The sequence below is a fragment of the Seriola dumerili genome, unplaced genomic scaffold (assembly GCF_002260705.1).
Source record: "Seriola dumerili isolate Sdu_G_001 unplaced genomic scaffold, Sdu_1.0 BDQW01000425.1, whole genome shotgun sequence".
Lineage (NCBI taxonomy): Eukaryota > Metazoa > Chordata > Actinopteri > Carangiformes > Carangidae > Seriola > Seriola dumerili.
The window spans coordinates 415,031-441,494 of record NW_019174680.1 but is presented as its reverse complement, the minus strand read 5'-3'; the positions used below and the strand labels follow the sequence as shown (position 1 = coordinate 441,494).

At 40.5% G+C, this 26,464-nt stretch overlaps 1 protein-coding gene across 7 annotated transcripts; it reads left to right on the top strand.

Moving 5' to 3' along the window:
- Window positions 1-786: 786 nt before the first annotated feature.
- On the top strand, window positions 787-25,260 carry dennd2d (DENN domain containing 2D). 7 transcript variants are annotated; one of them, XM_022761707.1, is made up of 17 exons: window positions 787-957; window positions 5,799-5,865; window positions 5,970-6,056; window positions 6,267-6,344; window positions 12,289-12,336; window positions 12,833-12,928; window positions 15,762-15,937; window positions 17,128-17,240; window positions 18,083-18,152; window positions 18,237-18,314; window positions 20,681-20,821; window positions 22,405-22,553; window positions 23,106-23,277; window positions 23,427-23,477; window positions 23,590-23,671; window positions 23,767-24,015; window positions 24,635-25,260. In XM_022761707.1, the coding sequence occupies exons 1-17, from the start codon at window positions 940-942 to the stop codon at window positions 24,700-24,702; spliced, it is 1,743 nt and encodes a 580-aa protein (XP_022617428.1). In that variant the 5' UTR covers window positions 787-939; the 3' UTR covers window positions 24,703-25,260. The 7 variants fall into 7 exon arrangements, with proteins under 7 accessions (XP_022617428.1, XP_022617429.1, XP_022617427.1 ...); XM_022761708.1 differs by having other exon boundaries at window positions 787-960; window positions 6,267-6,332; XM_022761706.1 differs by having other exon boundaries at window positions 787-960.
- Window positions 25,261-26,464: the final 1,204 nt, after the last annotated feature.

The window sequence follows — 26,464 nt, the reverse complement described above, 5'->3', positions numbered from 1 at the left end:
CAAGACCTTAATATAAAGTGTTCCCCAGTAGGAGCATCAGCATTGATACACACTAACAATGCCCATCTGTCATTGCAGTGTAATAACTATACATTAAAACAAAAAGCACCATTCTTCCTTGAAAAAATAATTATTTTGTCACATCTTGTAAGTGGTGAAGGAAAGAATCCCTCCAGTAATTGTCCATGACCCATTTTTGCTAAATTCAAAACCTACAAACAAGGAACTCGGCTATAAAAAAGGCAGAGAACTCTGCCGTACAGATTATGGTGTTTCCCCTATGATTCAGTTCTTCTTTTTCACAGGTGTAAAAACTGTTATGAACCGTCCTATCAGAGAGCAGCAGCCTATATGTATATGTGTATGTAAACATGTATATATGCATTATCTACACACACACATATACACAGTATATAATAGTCTTGTACAAATAATAAACTTGACTTGAGTTAGTTAGCATCGGACTGCTAACACAAGCAGACTCAGGTATATAGAATATAGAGTGAATATACACAGTATTAACAGTTGTACAATTTTCCTGTAATACATGTTTTAACTGCTTTCAAAAGTGGATGAACAGGTTTCACTTCACACACAAAATAGACACGTATGCAGACACACACACACACACACACACACACACACATTCACACTCCCACATTGTGGTTTCTACGTCACTGTCTTTTAGCAATGAAAGAGGAAATCCCAGCCTCAGACTGAAGTCCATCAACTGCACATTTCAAGACCCGCACTTCCTCATACATATACACTTGCTGTTTCACCGTTACCAGCTGCACACGAGGTGACTGTGCATAGGATGGAAGAGTCTTTAGCCTGTACTTACTGATGAAGAACTAAATCAAAGTAGTGTCAAAACCAGCACATGACAGTGGATCCAGTGGCTTAATACACTTCTTTCATCTGCTCAGCCAAGACAAGATGTCACAGCAAGCAAAGGTGGTGAGTGTGTTCTACGCATTTTGTGTTTTGAATTTGAAGCTGCATTATTTGTTTGAATATACTTGTAACATGACACTTGCATGCCGACCTTGCAAAAGACTGACTGAATTCAGAATGAAGGCGCACTACAACAGTCAGTGGCAATTAGTTAACTAGAACAAAACTACGCAGTGAAATGTAAAGAGATTACATTAGAGAAAACATTAGAGAAACTGACATTTCCTGTGAATATCACATGACAGGAGGAATAGAGAACTTTGTTCTTGACAATTTCACTTTTACTTCCTGTGATTTCACACCATTTTGATGTTAATTCTGGGGTGTTGGGTGGGGTGCGGGGTGCGGGGCGCGGGGGGCGGGTGGGGAGTTGTATGTTTACAGAAAAAATATTGGTATACTGTAAAACAGACGTTGCCTCTCAGTGAAATTACCCTAAAAAAACTACTCCACTCAACTAGCAGCTCCTGCAACTTCCTGTGCACCTGTCTCAGCTAGAAAACTAAACAATTAAACAACAGTTTGTTTAAGTGTTGTAAAACCTAGAACTGATTACAAACCACACACTGAACACAGTTAATTGTGTTATAAAACCAGTTCTATCACTTCACTTTAAAAGGTTTTCTACCCACCAGAGTAGTTACAGTTACATCAGACCGTCATTGTGTAAGTGAAACAAAAACACAAAGTTTGATTACAGAGCAGGTGCAGACTGATACTTTTCCCACTTTCACTTTCTCAGGATTATATGGATAATGTCCCAATGTAACACTGGGAGCGGGGCTATTGTTTGAAACCCATGACCAGAATATTCACACATTGTCCTTGTGTCACTTCTGGGTGGAATTATAGTGAAAATAATAACTATACTAAGCTACTGTACTTAATTACAGATGTGTATTTTACTTGCTTTATTATTGTTTCCATTTCCAGCTACTTTTTACTTCTGCTCCTCAGCATTTTTTCTAACAGCTGCAAAAAGTTAATTTACATATTTTGCTGATTATTTTTCATATAAACTATCTGCAGCTTTTATTAGGAAAAGATCAAGTAGGAATATTTCAACTTATTTTGATGCAACTGAACTAATTTCAAAATTTCCTACAAACAATTTTTCATAATTCTAGCAGCGCAAACTGCCTTATTCTGTTGTTTCAAGATATAGATACTGGTCTGGAGCACTGGGACCTTTCCCGGTGGCCTGGGTTGTTTTGGACCAGTGATAATATAGTGAGCAGCAGTGAGTTGACAGACCTCAGTCCTGGGCCTGTCCCTGGGCCACACCTCTTAGCTCACTTTCACCTGACGCAACCTCGCTGAGCTACTGAGGCCCACACGTGTCCAAACTGCCAGCGTTGCTTCCTGCTTCTTTACAATGAGTGTATCTTTGATAATGGCCACCAGTAAAATAATGTACACATGTAGCCACCACTTTCTCCATTAATAACATGCAATGGCAAAAATGGTTAAAAAATATATTTTTATTTGAACATATATTTTCATCTTTGTTGGTCAGTCCCAGATGTTTGTGATCTGGATAATGTCCCTCACAGCTGAATCTCTCTGAGCTGTACGAAAGCAACTGGACGTTTCACTTCTCATCTGAAAGGCTTCAGTTCTAACTGGCTGGTGGGGAGTTCCAGGCGTTTCACCTCCTGTGGGGTTGAGATCACAATTTAGCCGTAAGTGTCACCTAAGCCATGGTGTGGTCGGGTGTTCGGTTGTCTGGGGAGGGATCTCAAGACTCGAGACCACCTCCTCTGTTTAGTGACAGTCGATCCAGTTTGACGTAGATGGCTTCTTTCACTTCTCTTTCAAACCACCGGCCCTCTCTGGACAAAATGAGTGTCCCTTATCCTTCAGATGTCGGTGGACCGCTGAGTCCTGACCTGAGGAGTTGGCTCTCCCGTGTTTGTGCCATGCACTTGTGAAGTGGTTGTTTTGTTTCCCCAGTGTACAGGTCTGTGTACTGTGTACACTACATCGCTCTGCTTATGCCAGGGTGTTTTGTCCTCAGGGTGGACAGATCACAGTTTTTCAGATATTGCAGCAATGTAAGGAATTACATTGTTGTTCTGTTTATCGTTGTTGTCTGTTCTGCATCTTCCCATCTATCTTGATCTTAACCACACTTTTTCAGTGCCACCCTGATGTGTTTTTGTTCCTCCCACCTCTGTCCTCGTTGACACACTCAGAGCCCAATGGCATAGGGTTTTGATAACCTCCACCGCATGCTCTGGTGGGTGGTGAGAGTCAAGAGAGTGTCAAAAATAAAAGTGCTCATTTTCAGAAAAATGGAGGCTGTGAGTGTCTCATGGTATTTACTACACCACTGGCAGCTGTCTGCTTTGCCAGGTTGGGAATGAAGAGTGGAACACACTGCAACTGAAAGCTTCGCACTTTATAAATCATTTAAATTAAGAAAAGTCGAAACTTTTCTGCCCAATGAAGGTGCTCTACAATGTCAGTGGTACCCTCCTGCTGTAGAGATGAACTAAAGAAGTCATAAACATGTATCTCTTGTGCACAAACGACATTGCGTATTGTGTGTTCACAGGCGTGGTCATTGTAAGTGCCATCTGTTGTTTGAAGTGAATGATTAGCCAGAGGAAGGACATGTGTGTACAGGCCTCAAAGCATCTTGACAACCGCTCACCTGAGGCCTCAAATAACATCTGCATGTCAGTGGTCTGATGTGCTGTTTGAGAGACAACAGAGGGATCTGAATGGTCTTATTCTAATGCTATTGTCTGTTTTGGGGTGTGGAGGAGTTAGTGTCGAGTGTGCATTATGTGACACAGTATGACACAGTGTCTTTTTTATATACTACCACTGAGAGGCCCAAACCTGACTTGATCAAGTAGTTGAACATTTTGGGAAATATACTTGTGCAGAGCTGGAGGCAGGATGTCGTTAGCCTAACTCAGTATTTAGACTGAAGGCAGTAGGAAACAGGTAGCCTTGCTCTGTCCAAAGTTCAGTCTGATGCCTCTGAAGCATCATGTTTGTTTAATCCAAACACAAACAATGTAAAAGTGACAATGTGTGGTTTTAGGTGGAGCTGTGTGCTGGAACAATTTCTTGACAAGGAGCAGCCAACCTGTAGTAACTGTGCAGGGCTTAGTAAAGTCTTTTCATAGTGAGGTCGTCAGGTTTGACCCATTATGTCTGTACAGAGGCCAAAAACAAAGCCTGAACTCACCAACCATAACTGACAATCTGTCCCAAAGCTGGGTGGATGGAAACACTGTTGTTTGTCAGGAAGTAACTCTAATATGAAACTCTCCCTCAAACCACAAATTGTCGTTTTTACATTTTAATTTGTGGATAGACCATATGAAAAAAGATAGCAGTGATCTTTAGAGGTGTTGGTGTAATTTTGAACTTTTGTCAGTGCTGGTGTTTAACAGACAAACTGTTGTCAGCATTCTTACACACCATCATCTAAAGTAATAAAACAAACGAGTAGTGGGGGGGTGAAGCTGGGAATGGCGGGGACCGGCTGGAGATGAAGGGAGCAGTGGAGGTGTGGGTAGTGAAGGCTAAATGAAGGCAGGCACTGGTATTCTGGGCATAAAGAGACACAGGTTAGGAGACGAGTTGGAGGATAACAACTGATTAACACAAGAAAGTTTTACTGTAGAGACGAGAGCATAGCTACTGCTGAGTAGACTGAACAATCTGGCGATGAGTGGTTGAGCAGCCAGGGTGCTACTGCGGGGTCCGAAAGCCTGAGACCACTGTAGGTGGTGCTCTCTGCTTGGTTTCCTCCTCTGCACATGCTCACTACTCAGTTTCTCTTTAATTTATTCAAAACAAATGAGAAGCATATAACTCATCACTTCCTGTTCCAGAGGATTTTTTCCTGCAGGAAAGTTTTCAATGACTTGATAGCAAATGTTAAAGGTGTTAAATTCTTACTAATGGTGTTAAAGGAAACTGAAATATGTAATTTCTAACAACAAAAACAGAAAGCAGACACAGTTTAATACTTTAACCAACTAATATTACAAACACTGTTATGCTTTACTAATCCTGTTCAGTGTGTGTCAGTGACTTGGGCTTGACACTGATGTGGGTTTTAAAGGCCACAGCAGAGCAAACAAGCTATTAAAGCAAAGTAAAGACAAGACAGTGTGAGACTGTACATATGGTCTGATAAGCTCAGACAAATATACTATTTACATAAAATACCTTTTGACAGTCTGAGTAACTACTACAAAAGATAAGTGGGAAATGTACAGTATTACATTTAGATAATGTTGGAGAAGTTACTTTGAAAACATAGCTCTGCAAGCTGATTACTTAACACTTGAAGATGTTGAACTACAGCAAACCTACACCAGGGAGAAATCTAGTTTAGTTAACTTAAGCTAGTTAGAAAAAGTAGTTCAAACTACTTTCTAAAAAAAAGTATTTTTCAGTTTTGTGTAAAAGTGCCGCTCAGTGTCACAGAGAGTGTGACAGAACTTTGGTGTGTTACAGCAAACTGACAGAACAATGTAAAGACACAGCACCACTTCCTGTGTATGAGTAAAAGTCTTTCCTTTATCCCAATATGACCCTGCATTTTGAGGCACTATGGAGCCCACTGGCCACAACTGAGCCAGTTTTCCAGCAGAACAATAATAATAATGATCTCTTCAAAAACAATATGTTCCTTTCACCTTTGGTGCACCTCAGTGCTCGGGTCCTAATGGAATATTTTACTATTTTTACTAATATTTTATATTTTTATTAGTTTCCGGACTGACAAAGAACTTTATTTCTTTTGCTGGCGAGGCAGAAAATTTTTCTTCTTATATTTTATTTGAATGTATCTTTATTCCTTTTTCTGTCAGAATGTGGAGCAAAAACTGCCTCAAAACACAAGGAGGAGTTTCAGCTTCTCATCTCTCCGGATTAAAAGTAAGATGGTGGATCATATTAAACACATTCACAGATATGTAAAATGAACCTTTCCTTGACAGATAACTCTTTCATTACTGCATTTCAATGTGAATTTCCTACAGAAAGGCCCAACAGTTATAGAGAGGGTGCATTTCAACAGCGGAGAGGATTGCTGTCTTTTTCATCAGTCCGGGAGACATCAAGAAAGGGTAAATAACAACAGACAGTACTTTCATAATTCTCATTCAGTCAGTTTCTTTCACTTTGTTAAATCTACCAAGGAGATGACAGTAATCACAGACATACTCATACAATAATATGACAGATCAGTTTGTTCCCTTAGGGACAACATCAACAGTTTTCAATGCAAACCCTGTACACCTCAGGATCTTCATTTTATTTTTGCATTTCAATCCTAGAGTGGGACCCAGATGAAGATGGTTCCTCACAACTACACAGTACTCGGGACCAGATGAAGAGGACAGGTATGCTACAAGGTACCATGAACATTAAGAGGACATGTCAAAGCGTGGCAAACTAAATGGTCCATATTATTTCCTAAAGCAGAGCACTGAAGTCGCACTTAGCAGATCAGCTGTTTCATTCATGCTTCACTATCACTGGCCCAATCCCAATGTTCCCCCTAAAGCCTGAACCTTCACAGACTTAACTGACTTCACCTGGTAAGTTATTGAGTGTGTGAGGCTACAAAGGTTATTTTCATTTTTTTTAATGTTTCCGGGCTTCCCCCGGTTACCATGGGTAACCCCATGTTCAACATCACAACACTGTGAACTTTGGGTAATTCCCTGAGCCAAAGCCTGCAGAAATGCAAACTTTTGGAAAGTGTGCATAAAGGGCTTGATGATTTGACACTTGGACAGTCCTAAACCCTCATGGATTCAGCTGCTTGGCTGCCAGCAAACTAGTAAAATCTAATTATATTCATACAGGTGTGAGCTCAGCAATTAAAACCTGATACTTTAAGCTATTAAGGTGTGTTCAGACAGAACCCTAAGGGGAAGTCTGCTTTGGTGTCTTAACACACCTTTACTCTGCTGAAATTGATGCTTAAACTAAAATTTAATATTAATGCACTGGTTGGGTTGGGTTGCATTGAGGGTTAGTTCTCCAGCAGAATCAACAGAAAGCTCCCCAGGTAGCAGAGCCTTTTTTTTGGTCAAATCTAACTCATCATCATCATTTGTCATAAATGCTTTGATATATAGTCAAATGTGCTGTGGTTCTGAGTAGCTTGTTCCTTGGAAATCCGGATGTGTTTAGCCTTAGGAAGAGTCACAGAGCACCTCACATGGTGAAGTTTGTTGAAGTGGGGTTAAAGTGAAAGTTATGCTCTCTGACATTTAACAGGTTCCTAGGAAGATAAAAGCTTTTCTGGCCAATTCACAACTCAGCCAAGTCACTGGCTGCTTGTTGTTTCAAGGTTACTTGAAACAATAAATCATGTCTTATTTCTGCTGGTATTGTCCTCTATGAGCACTTTTAACACAAGTTAACTGTCAGGACTGGAGTGCTTACTGGGAAGTTTGCTTTGCCTGTCTAATTGTTTTTAACTTAATGTGACTGACCTGCTTTTGTTTACTGGCAGCAAACCAGGTTCCCTATTACAAACAATCGACGCTGAACTTTTAAAACAGCAGTCGGTACTCCGTTTTTCGCACATGACTTGAACGCAGCACCGGAGAGCTCCGCTGTGGTTTGCTCACAGCCGCGGCAGAGCTGTTTCAGCCTGTGATGCACGCGGACCGGAGGTGAGCGCGAGTCAGGATGAAATTTATGTGCCGGAATGGAGCCGACGAAGTCCCGCAGTTGTGTTACTGAGTGTGCTCAGAGGAATACAGTGTGCCTGTGGAGTTAAGCAGCAATGAGTGAAACGGTGACGAGGAGGAGAAAAGGACCTTTAAAGAACAGATGGAGTGAGTACAGCTTACACAGCCGAGGTCACTGTCATTTATTTGACTGACTGGGTTCACCTGATGTTGAGACATAAAGCCCGCGCGACAGCAGTAGTCTGTTACGCGTGGATAAAAAACTCTGACGTTATTTGTTTTGCTGTTGGTTGTTTTTATCAACAAACACGGATAGTTGTTTTACCTGTCAGAACGTGCGCTGATATTTGTGTCGAACAGGTTTGTGCCCACTTTTATATCCGGGTCTGTGGTCCACCACCTCAGCTAGACTTCTGACTACATTAGTAAACTAACAACCCTCTTCTCTATGTTGTTCTAGTTAAATATTTGGGGCTAAATATCATAAAGTGCAGCCTGGTGAAATATTGAACACGTCGAACTGAATAAAGTACTGCAATGATTTGTTTTGTAGAGCGGAATTAAATTTTGCTTATTTTAAAATGCAGTTTAGTATGTTGTTTCCTTTGGTGACAGGTGGATATACGAAGTTAAATTGGTGTTATACCCCAGTAAACCAGCATTTTAACAATGCAATCCAAAATCAGACGTTTGGCACTTAAGCATGTGTCCTAACTTGAACCCTTCATACCTATTACCTTGTCCTTTATCTTAGTGCATCAACTCTTAGCTATTTAATGAGTTCAGGTGTACAAGTTGGAATTGACAGTTGAAATGACAAAATGTAAAAAATATCTCTCTTTATATAGTCAGTTTGAAACACTGGTGCGATCAAGCCATCTTTCATATTTTACATCAAAGAGTAAAGTCAAAAAGCTAAAAACTGCTATTTTTGGATAAAACTGGACAAATAGATAAACACATAAGGGACATATTTCATTTTGAATAAACAGGTTTCAGGTACTTGAATTTAAAAAGACATGAACAGGATTCAGGTAGTTTTGGTTGGCCTTAGCGACTGTGCAGTTTCTTTCCTTATTTGACAGTATGGTGTTGTAACATGTTCAGGAGCCTCAGGGTGTGAAGCTGTTTAACAGGACTGTTATTTACACCCACATCAGTGCTGAGCAGCAGCAGCAGCACAACCAGGCAGGAGCATGTAAGCAAACGAAAAGGCTGCTCTGTAATTATCCATGACAAGAGTTAAAAGTGATACTACAATCTAATATAGTTTTTGTGTTCCACCGCAGCTAACTGAGTGCAAAGTTGTGCAACTGCAAGGCGATGGGTGAGCAACCACATCCACTGGTATCAACCAAGTGCAAACACCTTGTTCTGTCAGCAGAGGTTATGTATTGTGGCTTAAGTAAAGGCTGTCGGGAGCCAGACTAAAATTGAAACCAGGACAAAGTTTAGTGGGAGTTTTTTTTTTTTCTTTTTTTTTTTTTTTTTTGGTCTGCTCCAGCTGTAGGTCATCTAGGATACATTGAGTGGAAATCACTCTTAATGTTCAGTATGTGCTCTTTTTAAGTTAACAAGTACACTACTGGTCAAAAGTTTTAGAACATTTTTTCAGTTTTTATTGAGACTTAAGCAGTTCATGTCCCGTGAATAATCTCAAATGGTATAAAGGTAAGGTTAAGAAAAAAAAAATCCTTTTTCCTGCAACAATTGAAGTAAATGAAGCATTGAAAGTTAATGCTCAGGGGGTAGAGCGGGTCGTCCAGTTATCGGAGAATCAATGGTTTGATCCCCAGCTCCTCCAGTCTCCATGTCAAAGTGTCCTTCGGTAAGATATTGAACACCACGCTTGCCCCTGATGTATCATGAGTGTGTGAGTATGTGTGATAGAAAAGTGCAGTATGAACGTGCGAGTGAATGAGTGAATGTATCTTGTAGTGTAAAGCGCTTTGAGTGGTCGATCAGAGTAGGAAGACGCTACACGTGCAGTCCATTTACCATTTAGCATTACAATTTCTACAGGTCCAATCACAAAAGTTGATGCAACAACTTTTGTTGATGTCTGTACTAAGGTGGTGCTGTACTGCAGGAAGTAGAACTGTTTACTGTGGTCATAATGGAAAGAAAAAAGGAAGTAACAAAGAAGACGGACTGGTTAGACAGTTGTTCATCATACAGCAAGATAATGAGCCACAACAGGATGAACTGGACATAAGGTGAAAGAAAAGCAAACCTGCAAGTGACACACATTAGTTGGAACTCTAGCAACAGTGTTGGGACGAACTTTCTGAACAATAGTTGATTTCCATCGAAGAAATAACATTATTTGATCTATGCTTTAAAGGTGGAGTAAGTGATTGTGATCCAATACACTTTTTTTGTCAAATTCAGTCGATGTCCCCTCACCATCTGCCAGCTGTCCACTGCGTGTGCTGAAAACAAATCTGATGTTAAGATAATCTGGGACGAACATCAGTATCAACCAATGTCTAGGACCGGATATCTCCTCTGATTGTTGGGAGGGGAGAATCAGGACCAAAACTCCTGTTGTCTGGGCCACATACCACATTAACCGCAACATCCCTGATTTGGCTTTGGAACTTTTTTGCATGTCATCCTCTTCTCTCTCTCTCTCTCTCTCTCTCTCTCTCTCTCTCTCTCCCTCCTCTCTCTCTCTCAATAAATAAATAAATAAATAAATAAAATTTAATTTTGAGTAATAACTTACTTTTGATACTTCTGAGCCCCAAACATGAGACATCTTAGAATTTCTGAGCAACACCAGATCTGCTCACTTTCACTTTCACTCAGGCCAGTTTCCAGCAAGGTATCTCTTTTCCTTTCTCTTGCTGCAGTGACATTTTCAGAGTTGTGACTTGTGGTGTTTCCTTTTTTTTTAACACCAGTCCATCACTAAAATCCATTTCCAAGTGAGGTTAAGTGTCTGAAAGTTAAGGTAAAGGTTTTTTTCCTAACATAGTCATACACTGAAGCCTGACATGAATTACAATTTCTGAATAGTGTTTCCCATATTTTTCCTACTGCTGTTTATTTACCATCTGTAAGTTGAGATAGGTTTTCCCTGTAGAAACCTGTTTTATCCCACATGACCTGAATGCAGCACAACTGTGAAAATTCTTTCCTCAAGAGTCTGAAGTAAACAAATGATTCAGCAGACTGTTAGACTGTCAGACAACAGGGAGATGTTATTGATGGTTGCTTTAGTACATTGTGATTACCAATGTAAATAAATAAGATTATATTCTACAACAGTCTGTGTGTCTGGGCAGTCATCGCCTGTCACTGTTGTGGCAACTGCGGCTGATTTTTGTTTTTGCTTTTGTGTTGGTGGTTGAATGTTCTTGGTGGCTCGGTTGAGGCGGGTCATTATCAGGTATTTGTGTATCTGTGGCGTGTTTCTGAAAGCAGGATAACCAGAGTAAGCCTGCTTACTCAAGCCGGTGTTTCATAAAGCAGGTTTATATCAGTCTGACCTTCCAGACAAGCCTAGTCCTGGTCAAGCTAGTTTTCAGGCTTAGTTTCACCTCAGACTTAACCAGCATTACAATGAATCTGCCTGACCGACACGCAGCACTCTGCACTTAGTTCCCCTCAAGCGATTCCCTCAAAGGACCTTTACCACAGTTTATTTTCAGCTTCAGTTATTACTAACTTGACATTCAAAATTCAGACCTTTGTCAGTTTCAAGTATCTGGCCACTATTCCAGACCACTCTCTCTGTTCTCCCAAATGCTCTGCAAACATTTGCTTTAGGCTATTTGGCTGCTTAAAGTAAAGCTAATGAGTAACTCGTGGCCACAGCCTGATTGTGAAGGTACTATAATAATGTGTAGTATTTTCACCATCTGCTCTCATTTTAATTGTAAACAAAATGAAAGTAAAGAAATGTGACATCCATCTGGTATTTCAACACTGTTTCCATCACATGACCTCTATTATGTCTCATGCCCTTCTGACATGCCTCCTTTGTGCACAGTGAAACCCTTACAGATGGTCCAGAATGCAGCAGCCCTGTCTGGCCTTCGATCAGGCTAAAAGGGCACATGTCACTCCACTACAAATCAACCTTCACCGGCTGAATCAAATTCAGATCACTAATGCTGCCTTCAGAGTGACTTCTGGGCCTGCTCCCATCTATGCGTACTCAATTATAGATCCTTATGCTCATGTGCGGTAGTGATCAGGAAGTGTAGCCACAGTATCAAGGTCCCACCCAAACATGAGTCAAACAGTTAAACAGGTGAAAAAATGAGAAGAACTAACTAAAATGACAGAAACTATATTTGGGAAAAAATGTATTTGATGTATACTTGTTGTATACTTGATGTTTTAGTTTGGCCCATGTCCCAACAGCTAACGTGGAATTAGCAGAAGTAAATGCTTTACTGCTGATGCTGCACCGCCTGTCAATCTCATGCTCCATCCTACCCTCATGTTGTTTGAGATGAAGTTGTAGTGCTGTACTTGTGTAGCAAGCTTCAATTTAATAAGCGAGGTTGAAGTTTGTTTGTGGCATGCCATATCACGATGGCAGCCATGGTAAAAGTCCTAATCTTTCCCAGTACATCAGGAATGGAAAGAGGCTGTCTCACAGCTGTTTATTCATTAAATCTTTATCTATGTTGTACAGGTGAGCAGCCCAGAGGTAACCTCATCTCTGACATGGCTGAGAAAGATAGTAAGTACAGTCACTGGAGTCCAACAATTTTCTCAATTATTCACTTTCCTTTTGACTGAGAAGATAAGATTTTCCGTCTTTTTATTAAACTAGTTAGTCAAATATAGGTTTGTCATTTTACATCTAATCCGTCCTGGAGGATTACTCCATCAAAACCCTGTCCTGTCCTATTAATACTCTTCACCTATAGGCTTGAAACATGGGTCTGAAGTTTGTAGCTGTTACAGTCGCTTTCAATGGCACATCTAAGTCAAAGAAGGTGTCAAAACATCCATTTCTGCAGCATAATCCACTTCTCTCTGCTTGATCTGTATGCTCAGTATGGATGTTGGTGACATAGTTCTGACCCAACTGTGTCACTTGGCTCCAACCTGAGACTTGAGTCTAATCAACCAGAATACTGCAGGACGTTCAAACCAGCCGAGGGACATTGGGGAAGCTGATGTTGTTGTGTGAAGGTTTCAATAATGAGCAGCATCCCGGTTTTGTTTTTCAGGTGCCATCCCATCAAGTGAAGATGAAGGTGGACGACAAGGGGCCCTCAAGAGGTTCAGTGCCATGTGGTCCTCCCTCCGCAAAGGCAAAAGAGATAGTGAGTATTACGTTGCAGAAAAATGGTTCAGGTTTTCGAAAGAGTTGGTGCTGGGCATTTGGTGAAGTTGTGATTAAAGGTCACATGACCACTGATATTTTTCCAAAAGCTTCTGTAAGCTGTTGAGTGCTGCTGCAGACGCTGGGTGCTTTCAACATGGCTTCTTGTTTTCCTCACTTGCATCTCTTCCAGGAAGTGCTGGTTAAATTACTTGTTATGATAGCTAGAACGTAGGTTTTAGGCGAGGTGTGTGGCGCACCTTTTCAGGGGTTGGTGAGGAAGGAGAGACGTGTACTGTATGAAGTGAAAGGGACAGGTGCATGCCTGTATTCTGAAACAACAGGAAGTTAATAATGGTGATTTGACTGCTGATTTGTCTGCTTATCAACAGAGACAGCTGTTGTTGATGCAGCAGCAGCGTCATACAGCTAAAACCTTTAGTGCCTGATGACCGTGATTAGCATCAAAAATGGCAGCATCAAATCTTATCACACATGTGCTTTTGATGCTGCTATTCATCTTCTCATGGGTAAATCTACCCTGTTGAAATTATGCAATAAATCAGTGTTTCTCAAACTTTTTCAGCACAAGGACTTAACCATGAAAATAAAACTCACAGGGCGACCTTATATCCGAATGGTTAGGGCTCATACCAGATGGGCCAGCCGGACCATTTCTTGCGGGTCATTCCCCTGTTCTCTCCCTGAATTTCCTGTCTGTCTCTACTGGTTCTATCAAATAAAGGAATAATAAATGAAATAAATGAATAAATAAATAACACTCATGGACCACCTTACTCCCTAAACATCCCCAAAACCAACAAGACCTACTACTTTAGTAGTATTGTAGAGAGCTTGTCACCTGGGACAGAGTTTTAATTATCGATAACTCCTGTGCCTCATACACTGTCCAGCAATAAGTGGTGCTGTACACACACATATATATATATATATATATATATATATATATAGCAAGGTTATCACACACATACGAACACTGGCCGCATGTCATCAAACGCACTATGAGTCTCAATCGTGGTGACTACTTTACAAGTAAAACTTAACACTTAACACTTGCCTGTTGTCTCCGTTGTGTCGGAGGTTTCTTTTGATTTGATTTTATTTGACCCAGTCTTAAGCCAGGTCCACAATCTTGTTCATTGTCAATGTTTGATAGTCATTTGGCTGCTGATAAATGGTGAAACTTAGCTCATTCCCAGGGCAGGTTAATCATTACCTTCATCCACATTTCCTTTCACACTGATTATTTTTGATGTAAAACATAAACTGTAAACTGACGTAGCTACATGAGTAGACAGTGTCGCAAAACAGTGGGTTACACTGAAGTCCAACAACACAACAGCCAATTAAAATAATAATTTTAGAATTTATATATGATTTGATTTAATATTGAAAACAACACTTATACAATACTCACTACCAGGCTTGTGTGGTCACTTGCAGGCAGTTTGAGAAACACTAAATTTAAAACATGATATTTTAACAAATTTACTCGCTGAACACTCTTTGAGAAAAGCTCATAGTCTGTATATAAAGATGGATGTAGCCTCCGTGACGTCACCCATAGGTTTCTAAAGAGCTGCTCTGAAGTCCAAAGTGGGCTGCTTCGCTGTCGCCATCTTGGCAGTGCCTCACTCCGCCTAACTGCAGTGTAATCAAAAAATGGGCAAACAGGTGGGGTGAGTGTGGAGCTGAAACATACGTCACCCACCTGCCACTCAGTGACAGGTGGGTGACCACGCCCTCAATCATACATAACTTTAAACCTTAATAAAATTTAAGCAGTTGAATTATATAAAAATTCACTAATGTACAGTTGAAATGAAGGAGGAAATTGGCAATAGACAGCAAAACCACTGTAAAGGAACTGCAGTTTTCGGCACCTCTGTTTTGGCTTCATTTTTCAGCCCCGGAGGTTTCTGCTTGGAAAGACTGCAATAGGGTAATAATAATAATTCATATTACATTTAGCAGCTATGCAGCTCATTTTACTGTCCCGTCAGATCAGCTGACCAAATTAACAATCACTGAACATATTCTTTTAAAAGACACAGCTGTGGTTCTTCAGTATTTTCAATTAACAGGATCCTGTATTGAGCTGAGTATTAGCTACCACCTTCAGAGAGTCACCTCAGAGGGACAGGTTTTTCAGGTGGAACAAATCCAAACCCTTTGTAAGACAAAATAAGTCTAATAATCATCAAACTTAACATTGGTCAACATCAAGTCTTCATGCATGTAGGTGTGGTCAGTTTTGCACCAGTAGGTCTACAACACACAGGGACACTAGGCTGTCAAGCTAAGAAAAAGCTCTGTGCTGCTGGGCTTTTATTTGAAACAAAAAGGGAGGAATGCAGCAGAGAACACATGAGCAGGCTGGCAGACTGTGAAGGACACAGGATGAAGCTGAGCAGTTGACGACTGAACAGAGCAGGAGAGAGGGTAGTTAGAGTACCCCAATACCCCATTATGACAAAGCTAAAACAGCATTTTAAAAATGTATTAAAAACGAAAAACGAAATATCACATTGACATAAATATTCAGACACGTTGCTATGACACTTGAATTTAGCTCAGGTTCCTCCCATTTCTCTTGATCGTCTCTGAGATGTTTCTGACTGAAGTGATCAATGTTTTCTGTCTCTGCTGCAGGGAGTGTGAGTCAGTGTTTGAAGGCATGGCTCTGCTGTGATATGAACCGTCATAGGTCAACGACAAAGTGTTGATCTAAAGACGCATGTGAACCTTTCCGTCTGGACAACGGCAGTAACCCTGTATGTTAAAGCACAATGTATTTGGACATTTCTTTGTAGGAGTCAAAGACCCGGAGCCTTCAGAGTCACCGGGCCCAGCAGAGGCAGACAACACATCCAGGCAGCACCGCTATGTCAGTGGTCAGTACTTCTTTGAGTATCTGGTGGTGGTCAGCCTCAAGAAGACCAGGGATGGCAGCAGCTATGAGCCTCAGATCACCTACCAGTTTCCCAAGGTCAGTAACCCTCTACAATGTATACAGGCTTGAGCTACAACAAACAACATTAGATGAAAAGTTTGTTTCTCAGATTTTAATATTAAATATATAACTTAATAATTTCACATTCACATCAATAATGTTGCAGGAATGAACCCTAGTTTGCATTCATATAACCAATGACCCAAGTGACACAAATATGAGGCTACATCCACACCACTACGTCTCTTTTGCTGCGTTTACGCCGGGGATTTGGAAGCGCTGCTGACTCCGTTTTAGTTTGAAAACTCCAGGATTGTGCTCAGTTGTGAAACCGAGACCTTTGTATACAATGACACCCACTATTACTTCCTGATTGAGTCTTATCAGCCTGCCTTTGCCTCGTTCGCAGTATTTTCTGCAACTAATTAACGGCGGTGTAGACAATCTGCTTCCTGTTTACACGAGCAGACTCATGCCCAGTGTACGTGAATGATCATGTGATGTGCGTTTTCAGGTGTGTCAGTGTGGACGGAGATTATTTCTGATACAGAACTAAAACGGTCGTCTGGATGGACGTTTTAAAGTGAAAACATAGCAGTGTGGACGTAGCCAATCATTACCACTCAGTAGTTCAATTTCAGTTTCATTTCTGAATAAACTGCGTTAATTATAAAAATGGATTTATTAGTTTTTGATGCTGAACCTTTTCAGGGTCTGTTTTAAGGTGCTATTTGTTTCTCGCGATGCAAAAGTTTGTCGATCTAACCTGTGGTTAATGGAAACTCAGACAGTGTGACTGGTTTTCACAGTCACAGTAACTACATTTCAAACCTACAGGAAGTTTTTCTGTTGCTACAAAGGTTCTTATGTGGACTGTTGTAGTATTGCTTGTCTCCATAATGTGCAGCAAATAAAAGAGAAGATTGTGTGCTGATCTAAGCTTTACAGGACACCAAATTTATTAGTGTTAATTTAATGTGCGATACCTCAGTCCAAAAATAACCAAACTCTCAGCTCATCAGACCAAATCATTTCCTCAAGATGTTTTAAAGAAAATAAAATCAGATACAGACACTTGAAGGTTTCAGTCTGTTACCACTGTGAAGCAGGAAATCAAGTTGTTATGTAGCGTGTGTAGGTTTTTTTTTTTTTTTTTTTTTTAAAGAGCAGAGGTGTGCGTGCGTGCGCGCGCGCGTGCGTGCGTGCGTGTGTGTGTGTACTTTCAGAGAGATGGGATGGTGAGATATCAGAAGGAGGAGGAGGAGAAGACGCTGAAGGCAATCACTCTGTTTTGTTTCCCAGAGGGCATCAACTGGGCTCCTCTGACAGAATACCACAGGTACAGCTGTTTGATCCCGAGGCAAATTCCATATTTTGTTGAATCCAAACCCTGCAGTAGATATTGAAGACAGTGAGCCATTGAAAATTACACTTTCTTTAAATATTAATGCTCTGTTAACAAAAAGTAAACAATAATTTTGTCTTGTGTAAAAGTCAATGCACCTAAATCCATCAGGACTAAATACTCACTTTACCCACGAAATATGACTTTTTGCAAACACTTCTTATAGCTGCTCAGTCTCTCTGTTCAGGACTGAGGGATTTTCAGCCTCTTTCTCATGCTCCGACTCACACAGCAGGTTTAACATGTCCCCACAGCCTCATTGAGGTTAAGGTCAGGAGTCTGTGAGTGGATTTCACTTTCATTTTCTCGACTGACTGCAGAACGGCTCCTGATATATAGTGGAATCCATTCTTCTCACTATCTGTGCAGTGTTTCCTGTGTCACTGACTGCCATGCAACCCCAAAGCACAATATTTCCATCCCCCATGCTGAACAGCTGAAAACGCTGCTCCTTTTTCTCTCCAAACACACCTTTGGTGATCGTGGCTAAAGAGCTCAGTTTTAACTTCACCTGTTCACAGCACTTGTTTCCAAAACCACTCTGGCGTATCTTCACTTCCACAGGCCTCCTTAACTTAATAACATTTCAGACAGTGGAAATTTCAAGCTGGAAGCATTTTGATATCTTTTTATAGCAGTTAGCTTCATGCAGGGGTTTTCTTTACAAAATTTACTTTCACTTCGAATATCAGCTAAATAAATCTCTTGCTCAGGACACCCAAACTCCTGTATACAACTTTACATCAGTGTAATGATTTTTCCTCTTCTGTCTGCAGTGAGACCTTCTCCTTTGTTCTGACTGAGGTTGATGGCAGCAGAAGAAACGGATACTGCAGGAGGTTACTGGTCAGTGTTTAGTCTGAAACCGTCAGCGTGTCATCATTTTCTAACGCTCATTAAATATTCTCTATTTTACCCTCCGACCTGCAGCCTGGAGGGAAAGGAGCTCGCCCACCTGAGGCGTACTGCATCATCAGCAGCCTGGCGTGTTTCGGCCTCTTCTCCAAGGTGAGTCAACCGAACAAAAGAAGGAAACATTGTGAGTGTCAGTTTATTTCTTAATGTGGCTGTAATCAGCTGTACTTCTCTAAACACAGAACTGTGTTAGGAGCTGGTTCAGTCATTCTGAACTGTGTGTGACTTCTGTTCTTGATCTTGATATGTGCCTGGTTCAGTATGTGGCAAGTTAGACTTTACCACATTGTGGGAAGTGGAAGGTCATAAACACTCAACACAGACCCAGTTTGGTTTGGTAAATATGATTACTCTTTGGGGGAGGAGCAAAATTCTCTTGAATATTACAGGACCAGTGAAAAGAAGTGACTGGAGATGCCGCATGTCTGTCTGCTCCCTCCCTAGGCAAACAGTATCCTCTGGTTAAAGCTGTTCCATGTGGGGCTTCAGCGAAACATGAGGGTGTATAAATGTCACACCAAGTCCAAGACAAAGTTGTTTGTGTTCCCTGAGTGAGAAAAATCTTTCCTGTCTTCGGCCTTTATCTGACAGTCTCTGTTTTTACAATGAGCTCAGCCTGGGCTAATGATTCGGGTCATTCACTAAGTAATATGTGGAAATACTTTTACTGTATCACTGACAGAGACTGCCCTGCAGGGAGATGAATGCTACACGGTACAGGATGTGGTGGATCTGTTTTCTGCGTGTTGTGCAGCTAAGAAACAAGTGGTGACAGTATAACAGTGTTTTGTTAAAATGATCTGGTGCATGGACTTTGAAGCTGGTCCCATGTCTTACCTGCAGTTGAGAGCCATCAGAGCTCGGCTCCTGCAGGAAACATTCACTGACTTGCTGGGTTGAACATAGTGAAGCTGCCGGCTGTCAAAGCTCATACACAGTACACTGTACATGCTTGGGCTCCATTGCTGTGACCTGCCTGTTGCTTTGTTTGTGTGTCACACCCTTGCATTGTTTATATGGCCATATTGAGTTCATATACTGCCCCTCCCATTCTGCACCTGAAAGAGGAAATAAAGACGGGTGGTTTTTAGCAGTTAGTTGATGTTTTTGCAACTTTGGATTCTTTGTTCTGTACAAAAACTTTATATCTATAGAAAAAAACATTTCTACATGAACAGGGAGTTATTAAGTCACTCTGTCAGTTAGTGTCGTCAGCATCATGCTGTAACCAATGCTGTTCAAATGTAACTGGAGAGCAGGCATTAAGTATTAATATTAACACATTGTAGCTGCAGGGCAAGTGTGCAGTTAGCAACAGCGACAGTAGCTTGAGTTGTCAGGTAGGTTGTTCCAAACATCCTGGAGAACCTGCCACAGTCACTTGTTCCTCTGGTTGTCCTGCAGAATGAATCTGGTATCTGCGAGACGAGTGGTGGAGAAGAATAAACATCTAAAGTGCTTTAGACCTTACAGAGAAAGAGTCCAATATCAGTACAGTAGTACTACCGCCATATGTACTGATTTCTACATACAGTATTGGTATGTTGTATGTAAGAGCAGCTCTGTGTTGACTTAATATTAACAGAACTATAAGTGTGTCAAGGGCGTCTTGGCTGTTGATTACTAACTAGGAGACACACCTGTGTCAGGTGAGTTTGTGTTTGTTTAGTTGTATGAGTCACTTGTTAAAATGCAGCCTGGAGCTCAATGATAGCAAAGCGTTGATTTGAAAAAATGACTGTGTGGACTAATATTTTATATCTGGTATTTGTATATTCAGTGTGTTTTGAATTTGGCAAATAAATATATAAATAAATGATTCAGTATTTCTCCACCATGATTTGATTCCTGGCAGTGTTAAACAGTCCTTAGACTGTTTAATGTTTGGAAATAACATTTTCAGAGAATATAACTGAACACTGAACTGAATAAATAAAATCCTGCCTTCAACCAGCCGTACTTTGAGTTAGCTCAGACTTCACTACAGTCTGACAGTAAAACAGCGCTGCCTTGATACTGTATCTCTTCTTCGTGTTAAAAACATAAGCTGAAGTTGAAACGTTTTAATTCAGAAGGAGCTTTACATGTATCTCTATTAGTAATTGTGTACATTATTGTAATTCTATGACACCTCTGTAAAGCCCACCAACATCTTATATGGTGACAGTGTTCTCAGCAGACTGATTAGTGTGGCTGTCGCTGCACTGATGGAGCCGGTGGTGTGGAAATAAATTGTTGTAGTACTGGTAATACCACCTCCCAATGTTTTCTCAGTCTTATTTGAACAGTAACTTGTGGTAAAGTTAAGAAAGGAGCACATTACCCCACTGCTTGAGAGACTACCTGTATCTTTTAGAGTACACTTTAAAATAAAGTCCTCGAAATTTAATTAAGAATGAGTTGGGTTATTACTATTTATTTATACAGCATCATGACTGTGATCTCCTATGTGTGTGCAGATATTTGATGAGGTGGAGAAGCGGCGGCAGATTTCCATGGCTATGATCTACCCATTCATGCAGAAGCTGCGGGAGGCCCCATTCCCAGCTCCGGGAAACACTGTGGAGATTAAGAGCTTCATTCCTGAGTCGGGCACTGAGGTCAGACCAAAACCCCTCCTTCATGCTCTGAACAGTCCACTTAAAGTTTTTGTGTTATAATAAAAACCATGCAGATGTCTTGGTGGCAGCTGATCTCGATTTGATGGGGTTAAAATCAGAGTTTTTTCAAATTTCAGAATAGCTCAGTTTTACTGTAGTTTACAGTCAATTTCAATAACATTGTTCTCACAAAGTTATTTGTCTAAAAAGCCGTTAGATGATCCGACAGGTTGGAAACAACCCTCTGGGTTAGTCAAACTTATCTGGAGGAGAAAATGATGATAAACTGTAAAATTATCACCCAAACTCTCTGTTGTAAACATCCATCACAGTTTATAGACCCACCTCCTGCTTAAACTTGGACATGCCACTCAATATATATATAATATATATTGAATATCGCAAAACTTTCCGCCTAATGCAATACTTTTCATAATATCAGTTTTTTGGGGGATTTTGTTTTTGTTTTTTTGTTTTTTGCAGTTTTGCAGTTTTGCAGTTTTGCAGTTTTGCATAGTCTCCCCTGCTGCCAAGTCCGGCCCTCATTTCACTGCTGTGCTTACTTTACATTGTACTTTGGCATTTGACAAATATAACTTTGAGCCGCTGTGAAGTGGCAGCATCGCTTCTACCTGAAACATAAAATACAACAATATAATTATATTATAAATCCTCTAGACAGGATATATATAGTATATCTCAGAGATTTCAGGCAGCCTAAAATGATGTGTGAAAATGGGATTACTTCCTCCACAGTAACTTGTGTGTCCCAACATTGACCAGTTGCCTGGGACTTCAGCCAAGCTGCATCAAGGAAGTATGACTTCATTCAGTGACACAAGAGGAAAACATTGAGCTAGTAAAATTAAAGTAACAACTGTAGACGGGACAAGTTCCAAAGAACTGTGCTGGTGGAAAGTTCCCCAGCTCTTCAGAACTGATAAACATAGATGCAGAGGCTGTTGTGTCATTACTGATTCTCCTCTATTCCTCTGAAATGTTGTGGAGTAGACCGTAGAGAACAGGCTTAAAGAACAAAAAAAAAAAATACTCCCACAAACCTACACACAGAGTGTGTAGTGCAGTGCAACCCAGTGACACATGAGATCCTCCAGGTGGGTGTGTTTGTGTGGAGTTGTGTCTAAACCTGTCCTTCGTTACCCAACCTTTACCTCCCTTCTCCCAACAGGCCACATACCATGTTTCAACAGCTCTCAGTCATCTCAAGTATTCACTGATTCTGGCCATTGTTTGTGCTACAGTACACTGCTAATGTGACCAGCCCTCAGGTTGAAAGAAGGACAAGGAGATGGTTCTGTGCACTGACTCCGTAGAGTCTTGTTCATAATGGTAGTAACTGTGTTGCTCTAATTACGTACAATAATGTAATGTGGAAGAATAGATCATGAAATACCAATAAAATAAATTGTAGCTCATCCCTTCCTTTATAACTAAACAAGGCTGTAGTGCCTTCACAAACAGTGGTGTGTAGTCAGAGCTGAAAGTCGGTGACATGTCATTTGAGTGATGACAGGCTGGTACCACTGTTGATATTATTTGTGACAGTGGTTACTCTCCACTAGATCATCAGTCTGACCCGTCCACTGGATTCCTGGCTCGAACACGTCAACTTCGCCAAGCTTTTCAGCTGCCTGACAGATGACGAGGTGTTACTGGTGTTTGCTGCTGCTGTCCTGGAGAGACGGATCGTTTTCATCGCTGATGAACTGGGGTAATACATAGTTACTTACACACTCACATAGAAAAAGACATTGAGACATACTCAAGCTCATTCAATAAAAAAAAAACATTAAACAGTCTTTTCAACACTAACTCCTCTGAGCTAGAAGAAAACCATTCCTTGGTTTGCCTTTTTATAAATAACATCAGTGTTGGCATCAAAGGAAATCATCGTCTAAGATGGTTACCAAAGATTTGCAATGCTAGACTGCAGTCACGGGTTCCTGATGAGTCGGTCAACAGAAAAATAATTGGCAAAAATTTTGATAATCGATTTTGATTTGAATTGTCGTCCATCAAACACAAATGTTTTCAAACATTTTTCTCAAAGCTGATGATTGTTTGACCATTTGGATTTTGTTCTGTTTATCAGACAAAACGATGCATGTAGAGTCATGGATATGTATCACTATTTTCTCATTTGTTTAAGAATAAAATAGTTGGTCTGTAGCTCTATTCTGATTGGTTATTTGGTTTGTAGCTGTATTCTGATTGGTTTGAATATGGCTACAGCTCTGATGTCAGCTCTCTTGTCTCTCTGCAGCACGTTATCCCAGGTCATTCATGCAGTAGCAGCCCTCCTTTACCCCTTCACCTGGCAGCACACCTTCATCTCCATTGTTCCGGAGATCCTGATCGATGTAGTGATGGCACCCACCCCCTACCTGCTGGGAGTCCAGAAACGCCTGCTGGACGAGGTCACCGACCAGAGTGATGTGAGTTATCACTGAGAACACAGCAAAACAATTTTAAAAGCAACCATAACTTGGTTTAATTTGCACAAAGGCAGGTTTTGTGTATTTGAACTTTTTAGTGAATTGGAGTGACCTCCTCCCTCTGCCCCTTTCTTCTCCCTGTAACACAGCTGCTGGTGGTCGACTTGTCTGAGGATAAAACGAAGACCTTCATTGTTTCAGTAAGTGTTTTATCAACAAAAATGTGGTAAATCTTTTGGTTATCACTTATTATTTTGAACTTCACAGGAAACAAACATTTTGTCAAAGTTCAAATTTCAAAATATTTTTCAGATTGGTGATGAAGACTCTATTCTTCCCCCGAAGCTCCAAACTGAAATACGAGAGGTACTAAGTACAAGACAAAACAAATCAAGTGAGTGAATTGCAACCAAAGTCAAACACAGGTGTATCAGTTAGGAACAGTTAGTTAGTTCCATCATCACAAATGTTTTCTGTCCTTTCTTTCAGCGGTGGAGGAGCTGAACCGGGTGGTGTCGGAAGCCTTCCTACAGTTCTTTGTTAAAACAGTCGGCCATTACAGCTCTTATGTGAAATACAGCCATGCAGGAGGGCAGGGGGTGTTTGAAAAGAGAAGGTTCTACAAGGCCATTGATTCCAAGACTACTCGACACTTTGTCAAAAGGTTCATCCAGACACAGATGTTTGACCTGTTTATCCAGGAGGTGGAGCAGCAGCAGCCTGGACGACAGCCGTCAGGTGAGGATTGTGAGCAGCTTGTGAACACCCCAGTAAACAAAAAATAAACAATTCAATTTTTTGGGTTAATATTTTCATGTCTCTCTGTCAGAGCCAATTAAAGCAGCATTGTAACATCTGATCTCATTATTTCTGGTATAAGGAAATTATTCTAAAAGCCAAAACTGTCCCTACAGCTCCATTGATTAGAGGGACCACAGATCTTATCGTTACGAGATCTGAATCTCATTTTGAGATCAGGTCATTACTTTTTTTTTCTCCTTATGTGAGTGTGATGTGCATCTGTAGGAGAATAGCATTAGGAATAGGAGAGTAGCATTAAAGATACTAAAGGCTCTGCTCCTTGCTAGCATCCAACCCCCAACAGCTGGCATGTGTAAAATCACTCATTTGAAAAACTAACTTTTACAGTGTAGGTCTACACAAAAAAACCAACCAATTTAAGTAAATCAACTCACCCTTATTAACTAACTCAGTCTGGCCAATGTATAGTGTCTAGTTATCACATTTCAGATTTAATTAAGTTACTGGGTCTTGTAACTTGAGCTCTTATTGGAGCAACTGTTTTTTGGGGTTTTTTACAGTGCACTGATTTATGATCCTGTTCTTTGTCCTGCAGGAATATTTCACAAAAAGATCCTTGAATACCAAGAGAAGAAGAAAAGTGATAAGACAAAGAAACACTAGCTCTCAGGGTCCCTGGGTGTGTATAAAGGAGTGCATAGGAGAAGATGTGAATGTTGTGTGTTTTATGTCCTGTGTCAGTTTGGTTTTAAGTATGTGTGTAACAATGTGTGAATTACTGTATGCTATCTTGCTGCTACTCTGTGAAACACTGGCAGATTGACAGACTTCAGATCCATGTGTTGGTCCTCAGCCTGTGGCCAAAGTGTGTCACTGATGAGCAGGAAAATCATTTCAAATAAAGACTAGTTTTCCAGTCCACGCACCTGCAGTCTCTGATTTTTAGGCAACGAGGCCCCAATGGCTGGTCGCCTTTTGTCCGTTTTGGTTTATATCTGTCTAATGTTCTTTTACAATCTTTCTTTTCTCACTCTGTTTCTTTATTTGTGACTGACAAGTGATCTAGAATCTAAAAAGTAGGAAATAGAGCTGAGCAGTCCAGTTCTCTCTCAAAAGATTTACAAGTGGTTCCCAACCTGTGAGCTGGGGCCCACTGGTGGACTGTGAATGTATTGCAAGTGGGCATGCAAATAATTTGCAAAACAGTACGATTTGTGTGAAAAGATAAAAATAAAAATATATATATATATATATATACTGTATATAAATGTTTTTAAATGAAATTATCCATAAAAACATTAAACATGTTTAAAAACTCCTTTCATTGTTTTTTTGGGGTTTTTTTCTCATAGTAAGGCCTATCACTGTGATACCCCAATGATAAGAACTTTTATGTTGTTGCTGGCCAGACCACATTGTATGCTTTAGTATATTATGGCATACAAATGTCAGTACACAAAGGCATGAAATCTCATAGTAAGGCATAAAATGCAAAAAAATAAATAAAATTACTTAGTATAGTAAAAAATGTATAGTACGGTAAGGCATAAAAACTTCATACTATTGCAAGGCATAAAACGTCATAAAGATGCCATAGTATGATAAGGCAGAAAATGTAATTAAAACGTTATAGTGTAATACAGCGTAAAATGTCATAGAAACATCATAGTTATAGTATAGTAATTCATAAAAAAAATTGTAGTATAGTAAGACATAAAGTCATTGTATAGTAAGGCTTAAAAGACTCGTAATATGGTAATGCTCACTCCTGCTGGGCAACCCGACTGCTAGCCTACAGAAGACAGAAGCCAGGGTTAGCTTGCACGTTAACGCTAGCTCACATGGTTAAATAACATCAGTTGACGTTCTCTGGTGATGTCAGGTACCACTGTGATATTCTCACGTGACGTAAGCCTTCAGATAGTCACGCCCTTTCAGTCAAGCAAATGCCAGCATGCCTAAATCGTTTGTCTTGGAGACGTAGCCTCTTGGAGGCCACATTGAAATGATCTAATATTACTTCACTCCAAACATAGAACGAGTTCACTCAAATTTTGATAGGGACAGTTCTGTCTTTCCAATATATTGGTAGGGACATTAGGTGCATTAGTATGGACCAAGATTATTTCTGATACGGAGCTAAAACGATCGTCTGGATGGAGACAATTTTGTTTTAAAATGAAAATGTATTAGTGTGGACGCACCCTGATACCAATCTCATGTCTGTATGGTAAATATGAATCTACGATCACTTAGCATAGCTTAGCACAATGACTGGAAACAGGGAAGCAGCTAGCCTTGCTCATTCCAGTGGTAACAAAATCTGTTGCTGTCTAGACGTGAGAATGGTATCAATCTTGTCATCTGACTCTCAATTAGGAATATAGTGACATTTTCCTAGATGTCACACTATTCCTTCAATCCT